General features: G+C 39.5%; 1 protein-coding gene and 1 pseudogene across 1 annotated transcript; both read right to left on the bottom strand.

Moving 5' to 3' along the window:
• Positions 1-546: 546 nt before the first annotated feature.
• Positions 547-1636, bottom strand: LOC121434615 (60S acidic ribosomal protein P0). The gene has a single exon (XM_041633527.1). It carries the CDS (start codon positions 1565-1567, stop codon positions 611-613), a length of 957 nt encoding a protein of 318 aa, XP_041489461.1. The 5' UTR covers positions 1568-1636; the 3' UTR covers positions 547-610.
• Positions 1637-3732: 2096 nt separating this feature from the next.
• On the bottom strand, positions 3733-5981 carry LOC121434810 (annotated as a pseudogene).
• Positions 5982-16194: the final 10213 nt, after the last annotated feature.

Genomic DNA, 16194 nt, shown 5'->3' on the forward strand with positions numbered 1-16194 from the left:
GCAGCCACTGAATAGAGAGCACTCTCCCTATGCGCATGCACTATATCCCCTTACAAAAGGCAAACTCCTCCTGCCCCTCTCTTTCCTTCTGCTCTCTCTCAGAGGCTGCCCCTGCACCCCCGCCTGCACAGTAGACCCCTCTACATGAGTTTCATTGAGTGGAGTGACTTTATGGTGCCCCTGGGCTCCACCCTGCACATGGTTGCCTCCCACCGCCACTAAACAAGATCTATATTAATAAAATTATAACTGAAAAGAGAAACATTACAATAGATTCTGTGAATTAAGAGAATTACATAAATATATTTTAAAAACCTCTTTCCAACTGTTTTAGTTACTTTTCTATGACTGTGATAAAACACCATAACTAAATCAACTTGAGGAGGAGAAGATTTATTTCAACTTACAGTTTATAGCCCATTATCAAGGGAAGTCACAGCAGAAATTCAAGGTGGGGACTGATAGGCCATGGAGGAGAACTGTTTATTGACATGTTCATCATGGCTTTCTTTTTTTTTTTTTTTTTTTTTTTTTTTTTTTTTTAACAGAAGTAAGCTTTTATTTCCACGTTTCTTGGATTAAGTTGTCTGAATTGGTTGCTTTGAGAGGATTAGTCAAAGAGACCAAATCCCATATCTTCATCTGATTCCTCCGACTCTTCCTTGGCTTCAGCCTTCGCTGGGGCTGCAGCTGCAGCAGCAGGAGCAGCAGTGGTGGCAGCAGCCACAGGGGCAGCAGCCACAAATGCAGATGGATCAGCCAAGAAGGCCTTGACCTTTTCAGCAAGTGGGAAGGTGTACTCAGTCTCCACAGACAGAGCCAGAACCCGCTTGTACCCATTGATGATCGAGTGTGGCACTGAGGCAACAGTCGGGTAGCCGATCTGCAGACAAACACTGGCAACATTCCGGACACCCTCTAGGAAGCGAGAGTGCAGAGCCTGCTCTGTGATGTCAAGCACTTCTGGGTTGTAAATGCTGCCATTGTCAAACACCTGCTGGATGATCAGCCCAAAGGAGAAGGGGGAGATGTTCAGCATGTTCAGCAGCGTGGCTTCACTGGCTCCTACTTTGTCTCCAGTTTTTATCAGCTGCACATCACTCAGAATTTCAATGGTGCCCCTGGAGATTTTAGTGGTGATGCCTAAAGCCTGGAAAAAAGAGGTCTTCTCGGGCCCCAGACCAGTGTTCTGGGCTGGCACAGTGACCTCACATGGGGCGATAGCACCAGCACGGGCAGCAGCTGGCACCTTATTGGCCAGCAACATGTCCCTAATCTCAGTGAGGTCCTCCTTGGTGAACACAAAGCCCACATTGCCCCGGATATGAGGCAGCAGTTTCTCCAGAGCTGGGTTGTTCTCCAGGTGCCCCCGGATGGCCTTCCGCATCATGGTGTTCTTGCCCATCAGCACCACAGCCTTTCCTCGCAGGGACATGCGGATCTGCTGCATCTGCTTGGAGCCCACATTGTCTGCTCCCACAATGAAGCATTTTGGATAATCATCCAAAAGTTGGATGATCTTAAGGAAGTAGTTGGACTTCCAGGTCGCCCTGTCTTCCCTGGGCATCACGGCGGTGCGTCAGGGATTGCCACGCAGGGTTTAAAGACGATGTCACTCCAACGAGGACGCCTGGCGAGAGAGCCATCATGGCTTTCTAAAACTGCTTTCTTATCCACACCCAGGACTACCACCCCAGGGGTGTCATTGTCTACAAGCGATCAGGGTTTCCTGACATCAATAATCAATCAAAAAAATGATCACAAGCTTGTACACAGGCTTATGTGGTTGGACAATTTTTCAACAGAGGTTCTTTTTTTTTTTTTTTAGATTTTTTTTATTTATTATGTATTCACCATCTGCCTCAATTTATGCCCGCACGCCAGAGGAGGGCGCCAGATCTTAGTACAGATGGTTGTGAGCCACCATGTGGTTGCTGGGAATTGAACTCAGGACCTCTTGAAGAGCAGCCAGTGCTCTTAACCTCTGGGCCATCTCTTCAGAACCAACAGAGGTTCTTCTAAAATGACACTAGCTTGTGTCAGATTGACATAACCAATAAACTGGTTGATCTAAAAGTAATGGGCAAATTTGTAGATGCATACAACAACCCAACAACAAAAATAAAAAAAGGAAACAAATACTTTAAACAGACCTACAATCAGCAATGAGATTGCAGCTGTAATAAAATTCCCCCAACTAACGAAACTCAGGGCCAGATGGTTCAAAGCAGAATTTCAAAGAAGGGCTATTAACAATAGTACTTAAATTATTCCATAAAATAAGAAAGGAAGAGAAGCTTCCAAACACTTCTTTTTGGTGCCAATATTGCCCTGCCACCAAAACCAGATAATGGCATAGCAAAATATGTAAAATGCAGACCAATATCTCTGATGAACATGGTTGCAAAAGTCTCAATAAAACACTGGCATATTGAACCCAAGATCATATAAAAAAGCATTCATCATGACCAACTTGGCTTCATTACAGCTATACAAGGATAGATCAACATACATAAATCAATAAATGTTATATGTCACATAAATAGACTCAAAGACAAATCATCTGATCATTAGATACAAGGAAGTCTTTGACAAAATCCAACATCCCTTCATTGTAAGTGTCCTAGAGAGTCTAGGAACACAGAGGGCATATTTCAACATCACAGAGGATGGGTAAAATGCCCATAGTTAACATTATGCTAAAAAGTAAAAACTCCATTGTTCCTCACCAAGCTCAGAAACTAGATTTCAATCTAGTTCTCTCTGAGCTCTTCGCTGTTCCTGTCTCCATGCCTTTTCGGGGCCATCATATACTCTAGCCCTTTCGAACCATAAGCCCAATTAAATGCTTTCTTCTATAAGATACCTTTCCCATGTTGTTTTATCACAGCAATAGAAAAGTAACAAATACATACAGAAAAAAAGGGCAATTTCAAAATTTAGTGTACATGAAGACACTATTTGAGAACCTATGGTCTTTTAGTAAGAGGAAATCATAAACCATATCTGATATGAAAGTAAATGGGGAAAGTACACTAGGAACTCAAAGTCTATAAGAAAATGGAAGGAGTGGCTTAGAGGAAATTAGACATAATGATTGGTCTAATCAAAACAGGATACATAAATGAACCTTATGAAAGTCTACTCATTTTCATATTAATTGTGTGTGTGTGTGTGTGTGTGTGTAAACAGGACTTTGAACATAGTATCACACATTAGTTAACAATACTACTCCCAGAAGACATAGATTATTAAATGAAAATCATAGTGCCAGTTATGGCTTACCTCTCTATGATCTGGTTCCAGAGGCAACAGAAATACCCAAACAATATAGATTACTGTCATTTCTCATGCTCCCCACTATATTTAGATGGTAAGACACTGTAGCTGAAGTCATTACTCACTTTGACTGCAGAACACAAAGAAATCAGTCTTAAGTTATCTTGGAAACTGTGCTAGCTAACTTTCTTTTTTTTTTTTTTTACATAAAACTGCATTTTCTTTATTTTTGCATACTTTTAATTTCGGAACAAAATAAAACAAACAAAAAAACCCACAATATACAATACCCAACCCTGCTATTCTGTGTGAGGGGATTTTCCTGCCTTAAGGCACAGGACAGGGTAAGAGATCCTCTAGCATGAGCAGAGAGCCAGGTAGGTCAGGGTCAGTCAAGGCTGCTGGGGGAGCACAGGGAAACTATACTGATGACATGGTCTTCCCAAGGCATCTCTAATCTACTTCTTCCATGCGGGAGGCATCCTCATCACCCTCAAGTGGGGAGATCTCATCAAGAACAACAACACTGGGCTCCTCTGCTGTCACCTCATCTTCATCAATGCCCAGGCCTAGTTTGATCATGCGGTAGATGCGGTTGGAGTAAGTCTGGGAATCCTCAAGTGAGAAGCCAGAGGAGAGCAGAGCAGTTGCAAACAGCAGCACCACAAGGTCCTTAACAGCTTTGTCATTCTTGTCAGCCTCAGTCTTCTGCTTCAGGATCTCCACAATGGGGTAGTCAGTGTTGATCTCTAGGTGCTTTTTGGCCATCATGTAACCCATTGTAGAGAGTCGTCTCGAAGTGCCTGGGCCTTTATAATCCTCTCCATGTTGGCTTCTTCTTCATGAGCTTGCAAAGATTCTCAAACTTTGCCTTGCTCTTCTCCATCTTCTTCTTCTCTTCCTCATCCTCTGGTAGCTCCAGGCCCTCCTTAGTCACTGAGATCAGGCTCTTTCCATCAAACTCCTTGAGCTGCTGCAAGCAGTATTCATCAATAGGCTCAGTCATGTACACCACCTCAAAGACCCGCTTCTGCACACGTTCCACAAAGGCAGAGTTGGCCACCTGCTCTTTGCTCTCACCAGTGATATAGTAGTTGGACTTCTGTGTCTCCTTCATGTGCGACACATACACTGACAGGGAGGTCATCTCATCTCCAGACTGAGAGGTGTGATAGCAGAGAGGCACCAACAGTTAGTAGAATCTTCATGGATCCCAAGCTTTAAATTCTTGGAGAAGGCCTCATAGAATTTCTTGTAGTTCTCGTTGTCTTCAGCCAACTCAGAGAAGAGCTTGAGGCACTTCTTCACGATGTTCTTGCAGATGACTTTCAGGATCTTGCTCTGCTGCAGCATTTATCGGGAGATCTTCAAGTGCAGGTCCTCAGAGTCAACCATGCCGCCGATGAAGTTGAGGTACTCAGGTATTAGCTCGTCACAGCCTTCCATGATGAACACATAGTGAACATATAGTTTGATGTTGTTCTTCTTGTTTTCAAAAAGGTCAAAGGGAGCTCATCAAGGAATTAAGACAATGCTCTGAATTCCAACTGACCTTCCACAATGAAGTGCTTGACTGCCAAGTAGTCCTTTCAATCATTGGTGAGACTCTTATAGAATTCACCATACTCCTCTAGAGTGATGTCAACAGGGTTTCTGCTCCAAATGGGCTTAGCCTTATTCAGCTCTTCCTGATCAATATATTTCTCTTTAATTTTCTTTGCTTTCTCTTTCTTATCTTTGCCACTGTCATCCTCCTCATCCAATCCCACATCATCAGTCTTAGCCTTCTCCTAGTTATTCTTTTTTTTTTTTTTTGATTTTTCGAGACAGGGTTTCTCTGTAGCTTTTTTGATTCCTGTCCTGGAACTAGCTCTTGTAGACCAGGCTGGCCTCGAACTCACAGAGATCCGCCTGCCTCTGCCTCCCGAGTGCTGGGATTAAAGGCGTGCGCCACCACCACCCGGCTCTCCTAGTCATTCTTATCTTCCTCCTCTTTCTCACCCTTCTCTTCCTCTGCCTCATCATCACTGATCTCCTTCTCTCCTTCCTTTTCCAGATATAGGGTGATAGGATAGCCTATGAGCTGTGAGTGCTTCTTCACCACTTCCTTGACCCTCCTCTCCTCCAGGTATTCTGTCTGGCTTCCTTGAGATGCACGATCACTTTGGTGCCCCGGCCAATGGGCTCACTGTGGTCGGCACCCACTGTGAAGGACTCACCAGCAGAGGACTCCCAGGCATACTGTTTGTTGTCATTGTGCTTTGTGATCACAACCACTTTCTCTGCCACCAGATAGGCTCAGTAGAACCCAACTCCAAACTGCCCAATCATGGAAATGTCTGTACCAGCCTGCAGAGCCTCCATGAAAACCTTTGTGCCAGACTTAGCAATGGTTCCCAAGTTATTTATGAGGTCAACCTTGGTCAGGCCAATGACTGTGTCCACCAAAGTCAGCATATGCTCCTGAGGGTTGAGGATGATGTCAGTTTTCACCTCTTTAACGCTGTCCAACTTGGAAGAATCTGTCAGGCTCTCATAGTGAATCTTTTCCACGGCATCAGAAGCATTGGAGATCAGCTATCGAAGGAAAATTTCCTTGTTCAAATAAAAAGTATCCATGATTAAGAACATGAGTGAGCAATTTCTGCCTGGAAGGCAAAGGTCTCCATCTCTTCCTCTCCATGGTGCACTTACTCAGGCATCTTGACAGAAAAGCCTTGTAGTAGCACAGAGCAGGATGGGCACAGAGCACGTACGACCAACCTAGGCTGTGTGGGGGAGACTAGAGAGAGCAGCTAGCTAACTTTCATAGGGCTGAATGATATTTTACAAGCTTGAAGTGGGGGTTGTGGAGATATCGATAGTATTATCCTGTGCAGTACCCCTGTATGCTACAATAGTGACCTGCCACAGAAGATTTGCCCACTGAAAAAAAATAGTGGCATGGTTGTTATGGTAGAAACTAAAATCTTTCTTAATTAGATTTGAGGCCTGTTCCACAAGAGGGAATTCAAGCCTACTATTGTAAATATGTTCAAAACCCTGGCTAGGGAAACATCTTACTAATGTTACTTTTCTAAATGGGCATATTCTCAAAATGCCTTCTAAATATTTCTATTAATATCCATAGATTTGTGCTTCTTATTGCAGTGGGTAGTTGGTTAATTCATAAATGGCCTACAGTTTAAAATGCTGACAATAAGCAACTGTGAGTACTCAGCCATAGATGGATCGCTGTGCCAAAACCTCACAAAGACTTGGGGAACATCACAAAAAAAGGGGGCCGAAAGAATAAGAACCAAAGGACGAAAAGGAGAGCTATAACATGCTGTCCTAGGATACAACATGGCTACTGTGCACATGAAAATACAGCAGATACAGTTAGCTTTACAAGATCTGTGTATGATCAAACCAGATGAACATTTAAGTATGAGTTGTGGATGATCTCTCAGGGTCTAACCTGAAGGGAAGGGAAAAATCATTTTTCTTTAGGAATATAGACATTGTTATATTTCCTATCCCTTAGTGAATGACTCTACACATGCATAAGAGCATAGTAATTGGATTCAGTGGGTTAAAAAATATACAATTATATTGTTATAATAGCTATCGTACAAATGCACAATTGCAAACAGAGAGCATAAAGTTTGGGGGGAGATGTAGGGAATGAGTGAAAGGTTTATATTAATCAGATATATTGTGTAATGTACAGAATTTTCAAAGAATAAATAGCATTTTTAATTCGCAGGGAAAAAAAACTAACAACAAATGAGCATATAAGTTTAACAAATGCGCATGAAATTAGCAAATAACAATGTATTGTAGACAAATATGGGGGAAAACATTTAGGGGTCACAATTGGATATCAGTATCTAGTTCTAAATCAAATTCTTAAACTTTCTGTGTTCATTATTACTAATCAAAATATGGAGTTAATAATATCACACACTTTACAGTGTTATTGACTGAATTGCATGAGACAGATATATAGAATGCACTCAGTCACCATTAGGTATACATTTGCTGAAAAAACAATTATCATACTTTCAAAAATAATTTTTATCAATTAATTAAACTTATTCATTTATTTTACATCCTCACCGCAGGTTCCCCTTTTTTATCTCCTCCAATTCTCTTTCCCTACCTCCCTGCATCCCAATCCATTACTCCTCTTTTTCTGTTCAGAAAGGGGGAGGCCTCCTGTAGGTGTCAACAAAGCATGGCATATCAGGTTGAGGTAGGACTAAGCTCCTTTCCTTGTACTGAGACTGGGCAAGGCAATCCAATATGAGGAATAGTCAGCAAACACTTCTCAGTAGAAAGAATTACCGGGGAGTTTATGGATGGCTAGTGGGAAAACGTGCTTACCAATAATCCTAAGAATCTGAGTCCTATTTCCGGGACCTGAATGGTGGAGATGAGAAGCAACTCCTACAAGTTGTCCTCTAACTTCCACATATGCACTGTTACTCAAGTGCGCGCGCGCACACACACACACACACAAACTAAATGATATACATATATATTTTTGGATTTTCGAGACAGGGTTTCTCCATAGCTTTTGGTTCCTGTCCTGGAACTAGCTCTTGTAGACCAGGCTGGCCTCGAACTCACAGAGATCCGCCTGCCTCTGCCTCCCGAGTGCTGGAATTAAAGGCGTGCGCCACCACCGCCCGGCTCTAAATGATATTTTTAAAAGAAATGTCTAGAGTCCTGATAGTGGGAAATATCAACATTTATGCTATTCTTAGGTGAGTAAGGACTTACTAAGTCTACAATATTAATGTAAGGAAGGTTGGAGTATTTAATTTATATGTTTGGATACATAATCTTAAATTCAACACTTTTAATAATCAAGTGTGAGGATCAAAATTGGTGAATTAAAATGTAATTTCAATAATCTTTAAACCAGACAATGTTAGAATTTTATAAAAACATTGTTAGTCAATTAAAAAATTTCTATGCAGCAATTGAAAATGATCAGTCTCTGAGCCTACACATTTTAGAACAAACACAAAAAGGAAGGCATTAAACACACTAAGCACACTTATCATAAATTAAATAGGTTGAATTTGAACGACTAGGAATTTGTCAAAAGAAAAACATAAAATTCAGTTCCATAAGCATTGTCTTCACCATTCTTTGTTCCATTAGTTGTTCATGGCGCCCTTTGTTTATATCCACTTGCTGACTAGGACCAAGGCTCTTTTAGAGAGGAGGTCTCAATGGTCTTGTTCAAAGCAACTCTCTCTGCATAGTTAAACAAGCATTTATACTGTATAATCCAATTTCGTCTCCCTCAGTACTACTGTTGAGTTTCAAGAACTCTTAGTTTCAAAAATAACACTTTGAACTTCAAGTTGAGAACTTCGTTGCAAGCAGGAGATACAGAGAATTGGAAAACAATTATTATTAAGTCAAAACAATTAAATGGTATTTATGAATATATTCTAGTATTCTGCTTTTCATTGCTATGTCAAAATACCAAAATCAAGAAAATCTGTTAAAAATATAGTTCATTCTGCTCATACCTTTGAAGGTGAAAGTGAAGCTCAACACCCCATCATTTTGACTTCTGCTGAGAACTCATGGTGGATGGCATCACAATAATAGGAGCTGTGTGAATGAAAGATTCATGGGTCAGTATCTCTTTTGTAGTAACTCATTACCACATGAGCTAGTTATCTCACAAAGGAGTAAAAACAATCTTTTCTGAGGGCAATTGTTGCTGGAGGCTGCTTGTTCATTTCCGGCATCCCAGACTGGAAATAACCACACAGAAACTATATTAATTAAAATCACTGCTTGGCCAATCACTTAAGTATATTACTAGCTAGCTCTTACATCCAGAATTAACCCCTTTCCATTATTTTATGTTTTACCATGAGGCTCATGGCCTACCAGTAAGGTTTCAGCTGATAGCTTGCATCTTTCCTCTCTGGTGGCTACATAGTGTCTCTTTGACTCTGCCTACTCCCTCTCTATATATCTATCTCTTTCAGTCTGGCTATATTTTATAAAGCCATTGGCTGAAAGCAGCTTTTTAAATTGACCAATAAAAGTAAGACATATACAGAAGGACTTCCCACATCATCAGGTGATGTGGGACTTCCCTCTGTATTCTGTGATTACCATTAATGAATAAAGAAACTACTTTGGGCCTATAGCAGGGAAGAACAGAGCTAGACAGAAAAAAAAAACTAAACTAAATGCTGGAAAAAAAGAAGGCAGAGTCAGGGAGATGCCACGTAGCCGCTGCCAAAAACAGATGAGCCGAAACCTTGCCAGTAAGTCACAGCCATGTGACAATATATGATTAATAACGATGGGTTAAATTAAGATGTAAGAGAAAGCCAATAAAAAGATAGAGCTAATAGGCTAAGCAGTGCTTTAATTAATACAGTTTCTGTGTGATTATTTCAGGTCTGAGCAGCCAGTCAAAAACAAGTGGCCTCTTATATCAGGCAATACTATGTTCCACCTAGACGCTACAACTAAATGGTTTCTACACTTTTTACAGACTCACACTGGAGATCAAGATTACATTTATATTTATATCTATAGATTTGTGCTTCTCTCAAGCTTGGTCAGAGAAGCTTCTTATGTAGTGGGCAATGGTTAACATGGAGATTAATAATTGATAAAGTTACTGAGAACAAGGAACTGTTAGTGTCCAGGAGTAGATGGGATATACACATCAGTCCTCCTTTCCAAGTCCCTGACTTCATCTCAGAAGATGAGACAGAAATATACAAGAGGCAGAGATGGGAAGGAGTGCTGTGAAATGCTGTCCTCTGGATATGACATGGTTTTTGCACATTGAAGTCACAGCAACTGTGGTTACCTATATAAGACTTGTACAAAATTCAGCTAATTAAAATCTTTAGGATGGTGTGGGGTGGGCTCTTTAGCACTATCTCTTCAAGGAGCTTGACAGTTTATTGCTGCTTAGGAAGGGGGTGACAGTTTTCATTAGGAGTGTTGCCACTAGTATGTTGTCCATGTTCCCAGGGATGACCACATGCCCATGAGCATATGGGCAACACTAAACTGGACTCAAGAAATTAAAAAAAACAAACAGGACATGAAGTTGGGAGGTAGATCTGTTGGCATTTTGTGGGATCCTGGAAGAAGTTAGAAGTAAAATACAGGGGTAGATATGATCAAGATATGCTGTATGCATGCATTAAATTTTTAAAAATTAAAAATAAAGCCTACAGAATTTTGTGGTGGCTAATCTGGTCACCTTGACCACATCTAGAGTCAACTAACACTCAAACAGCTCAACACTTCTAAAAAATAATTTTCTCTTAATTGGATTATTTGATTGGTGAAGACACACTCTATCTGAACCATACTTGTTGGCAGCCCCCATGATAGGATATGGATAAATGTGCTTTGTTTTTTGCCTTTCACTCTTATGGGAAAGTTCATCTTTCCTGTTACTACTGTGAATGCTAAATCTAGTATCTTCAAGACACCAACATAAACTGAAAACTATTAGCTCTTCAAGAATCCTCCTGAACTCTAGGTCTGGGACTGCTGAGCTCTGTCCAGCCAGATTCTTGTTCTTTCTAAACTGAGACAGGCATTCTTGGACTACCTATCTTACAATAAAATCACATAAACAAAACAAAAATCTTCGCTAAAGAATTTTAACTTTCTTTCCAGTAGCCTATTGGGTAGTTTCAATTAAATTACTCTAAAAGAAAGAATGGCTTCCCATTCAAATAAGACAGATTATGGTCTGATTGATGGCAGAATTAAGCCTTCTTCTTTCAGGGCAAAAGGAGAGACTGTGGAGCAAGAAGGAGGAATTGACCTTTCCAATCAAGACAGGCTAATGTACCACCCAGGTCAAGTGGTTTGCTGTAGTTCAACAATAATATTTTATATTTCAGCAACTTAGAAAACTAAGGGGAAGCCAGTGAGATGGTTGAATTGGTGAAGTGTTTCTGTGCAAGCATGAGTATCTGAGTTGGAATCCCCAGAACTCATGTAAAGAGCTGAACATGGTGGTACATGCTTATAATCCTAGCATTGAGGAGGAAGAGCTAGGAGAATTGCTTGGGTTTGCTGAAAAGTTAATTGGTACCTCTAGGTTCAGTGAGAGATGCTTTACCAAAATTTGCTTCCTATATAATTCCAAGTCTAGACATCCATCAGTTTGAAAAATAAATGTAGAATTATTTGTATCAATTAACCCTTCTAGAGGTGATTGGCAGATAGACTGAGTAGCCAGAGCTGGAGAGGGATGTCTAAAGGAAAATTTAAAGATTGGAGAGAAATTAGAGTTTTGAGCATGGTGGGTGAGAAATCAACCCATAGGTTCATAATGTTTGAATGCTTGGTTTCCAATTAATAGAACTATTTTGAAAGAATAAGAGGTATGACCTTATTGGAGTAGGTATGGCCTTGGAGTTGTGCCACTGGGGGTAGGCTTTGAATTTTCAAAAACCCATGCATAGACCCATTTCTCTCTATTTCTCTCTCTCCCTCTCCTACCTCCCATCTCTGGTTGATACCTATAGATCAGGATGTAAAGCTCTCAGCTACTGGTCAGTGCCAAGCCTGTCTAATTGTTTCCTACCATGATGGCTGTGGCCTAACTCTCTAAAACTGTAAGCAAGCCCCCAATTAAATGTTTCTTTATAAGAGTAGCCTTGGTCACGATGTCTCTTGACAACAATATAACAGCAACTAAGATTCACTCTTCAAAAACTAGTAGTAGCTGTCTCTTAAGTAGTCATCAGACGCTACTGAGAAGAAGCAAAGCTAATTTCAGGTAAACTGATAACTATTTAATTCTGTGAAATATCCCTGGATAAACAAAATCTTTGATGAACTAGAGAAATAATTAAATTCTGCTTAAGTTATATAATCTATGTTATAAGATCATGAATTCACCAGCTCTATATCAGACATCATGGAACTGTTTAATAAAAACAACAGCTTCTTAGTAGGTTTGTTGCCTAACTAAATGCACTTCAACTATGGTGCCATTTCACATTCTCATAAGCTAAGAATGTAATCTAATTATTAACAGTAGCATACATACTTTCTTTATAATTTATTCTTTGTATTCTACTATTATTTAAGAAATAGTAACTTTAAAGTCTTTTAGTTGGATTGATATTATGACAATCATTTTGATTGATACTTGATACTAACTAACATATTTATCTCCCCAGGAAACTAAACTTTGCTTTTACTCTAACCTTTGATATTTTCTTCTTGTGTTGATAAACATCTCTTCTTTATCAATTTCTTTTATATAATGTATTTGACCAAGAAAAAAAAAGGCTTGGTTTCTAAAAGGTCCCCTTGCTTTAATAAAAGTCAATCACGTTGGAACATCATTCCATCCAGTGCAATATTAACAAGGAAACTCATGAACAGTACATGTATTCTGAGGAGCAGTTATATTCTATATTCGGCAAGACAGTCAAGTCTCATATTCTTATCCCTCTGCCAAGGGGAGATATTGCAGAGATACTTCACTCTTGAAGCAAGTCGTCAAGTACATCTAGGGGTCCTGTTTTAAGATAGTCTACGTGGGCTGCTCCAAGATCTACCCACACTCTGCCATGCCTGATTCAAAATCCTCATAAGCAATCAGTATGGGATATGATGATGAAGGCTTAGAATAGTACTAAATAGTGGCCAATATGGTTTATGGCTTGGAAACAAACATCTGTGATAAATTTATATAAGAGTACAAGTTAAAGATGCTCATTAACACCCTTTAAAAAAACAAAAAGCCTATCTATTGATGGACCGCACTCAGCTCACGTAAACTAGCTCCAAAGACTCAGTGCCACCTAGTGGCTAATCTGAGTGTCAGGCAGCACAGAATGCCATTTGGCCAAGGACTCAGCTAAATCACAAACAAACAAAATGTGCTTTACTGTACAGTGAGTTCTTAAAGAATCCAACACTCACTCTTGCTTGGCTCATATCTGAAATTCCAGTCACTGATTATAGACCGACATTAATAAAAGCCAGCTTTCTGGTATACCTGTTTCCTTTGGGTAGGCTGGCATGGTTCATCCCAGATGATCCTATAGAAGGCTAACATGGAGTTAAAATGGGCCCTGGGACCTGTCTTTCCAGTACATAGATAGCTGCCAGCACTTGAGTCAGAAAGACAAATTCTGCAGTGCAGTTGCATTCGAATTCTATCTCCAATACTAAAAGCCCTAGGACTCTTAATAAGCTATTGAACCTCTTTTAGTCCTATTTCTAAAGATCTCTAAACTATATAGGGACAATAACTCTCAATATCATTGAGCTGTTTTGCATGCTTGAACTGAATTTATCTCTGTAAATTTATAGTTATACAACTTAAAGAAACTGTGAATGTTAGTATTTTAAATCTTTTTGAAAATGGTAAGATGCAGAGAGTTTAAAACAGTCACAGAGGAAATGGTACACTGATGGGCTGTCTATCTGCTGTAGTTTATTTGAGCTTAAGGCCTCTCATTGCTAGCAGACTTTCTAACATTGGATTGTCTCCCAGTCCTTTTCATCATTTCAACATTTTGAGAAAAAATATCACTAAATTTCCCAGGATGGCCTTGAACTTAAAATACTCCTGCTTCAGCCTCCTAAAGATCAAGGAATACAAGTCTGTGCTATCCGGCCCCAAAACAGCTTTTTAAAATTTTCATTAATACTTTATAACTTTATAGATATCAAATTATAATTTTTTTGTTTGACAATCCAAAGTGCCTGAAAATATAAATAGATATTTAGCAATTCTAGGTGTATTAGTATTGAGAAAATGAAATAAATGTCAGAATTTGGGGATCAGGTGATTCACCAACCCTCCCATTCTTACATTAGCCTTTATGACACCAAGTGATACCTTCTTTGGCTTCTTGGTACTCTCAGAACCTGATGTTTCAGAACACATAAGAAGATTGAATTCAAGCCACAGTTACTAGTACTTGTTTACTGGATCATAAAATTCAGAAGGCAAATTAATCACATTCTTGTTAGGTGAGATCGTTCTCTGATCCGCTCCTCACAGAATTTTATCAGGCATTCATCACCTTAAACGTTTATATTTTTAGTGGTAGCAGAAAATAAATCTTACCCAGTAACAACGCTGTGATAAAAAGTGATTGGCTTTACTACTGAGAGCTATTATCCTTAATTACCTTCCTGTCTTCTTTTACATCACCACCTTGAATTTAGGCCTTTGAGTTCTCAACAGCATTGAATATAGAAATGGCTGCCCATGGAACATGGCCAGTCAGAATGTACATCTGTCCTGGGGTATCAACCTGACACGCACTTAGGAGGCTAAAAGGATTTATCCAAACTGCTGCTGGCTAGTCCTCTGCTTTTGTTTAAATTGGCGAATGTTTAAAAATAGGCAGGAAATCATCTTCAGAAGACACAGGATCATGGTCTTTTCATTCTTTTTGTCACTAATCTTTACAAGAGCAAAATGCAACTCAGCTATGAGAAATATAGTAATAAGCTAAATTGTGTCTCAAGACTACAAAAGAATCATCCTATGTAGAGATGGATTGTGTCTTTCAATATTAAGTAAAAAATGTATTTGCCTGGAAGATCGCAGGCTTTAAGTTTTCTACTGAATATAAGAGAGTAAGGAAGATAAATGCTTTGGAATATAAGACTATAGGACAGAAAATATTGTGCAGATTGATGGTGAGTAGCAACCAAAGAAGGCAGAAAATGTCTCAAATACCCAGATAACAGAGAACAATTCAGTAAGAAAAAAAAAAAGGTACTTTAATGTACTTTCATTTTGGTTTTTGGAGTCAGAGTTTCTCTGAAGTTTTCGAGCCTGTCCTATTACTTGCTCTGTAGACCAGGATGGCCTCAAACTCACAGAGATCTGCCTATATCTGCCTCTATTTAAAAGAGTCATTAAAACAATGTATAAGAGGTATCTATAAAGACTATACGATGCATCAAATATTCTATTCTGAATGATGAAATTTTTCAACAAGAAAACCTTTAAGACCAAGGCTCAGCACATAAGAAAATGGCAGTTGGAGGCTGTGGGAGTTTACGTCACTTACCTACTTACAAGGTACACAACACAAAACTATTATAAATGGAAAATGTAGGCGTAATGAGAAATTTCAACAGCACCGAGTGTTTCTAAATGTCTTATTAGTTTTAGTAAAAACAATCCAGCTGACACAAAACATTCCTCCCTCTCTCACATCCTTAGAGAGCAGAAGAAGCAATTAAAATGCACGCTGCTCCGGATTGTATCCTGACAATTAAAATGCACGCGGCTCCGGATTGTATCCTGACAGGCAAGGCAGCATTGCAAGCCAGGTTAAGAGAAGATTGAAAAGGTCAATTTGGAATCCAGCTACTGGCATCAGAAATTCTGGAATCATCCTCAGATTAACTAAAATGGTAAGATTTTGTATCAAAAATAAACCACACAGCTCTGCTTCTTACTTGTACATGCTGCTCGATTCTATTACATTAATGAGAGAGATAAAGTTTGTGACTTTATTTCTGGTTTGATACCTGAATTTTCTCCACATTTAAAAAAAATAACACTGTTATAAAACTGTCTCCATTTGAACGGGTCTGTGGTGGCACACACACTTAATCCAGCACTCAGGAGGCAAAGGGAGTTAGAGCTCTGTGAGTTTGAGGCTAGGCTGGTCTACAGAATGAGATCTAAGACAGACTCCAAAGCCTCACAGAGAAATCCTACTCAAAAAACAAACAAACAAACAAAAAAGTCTCCATTTGAAACTCTAGGAAGGAATTTTTGTCTGCTTAAATTTCTAAAGTTTGGCTGATTGTTGAATTAATTGTATTGACCTGCCACTTGTCAACAAAAAGCATTCTCTGGCCATTCAAGGCTTGTTAATCTAATGATTTAATCTTTTTATTTACTCCCAAGTCTAAATA

Source organism: Microtus oregoni, unplaced genomic scaffold (genome assembly GCF_018167655.1).
Source record: "Microtus oregoni isolate MIOR12 unplaced genomic scaffold, Mior012 000044F_ref0000062, whole genome shotgun sequence".
Taxonomy (NCBI): Eukaryota; Metazoa; Chordata; class Mammalia; order Rodentia; family Cricetidae; genus Microtus; species Microtus oregoni.

Excerpts from the sequence above, each read along its gene's own strand:
- LOC121434615 (XM_041633527.1), bottom strand. The coding sequence starts at position 1,567 with ATGCCCAGGGAAGACAGGGCGACCTGGAAGTCCAACTACTTCCTTAAG.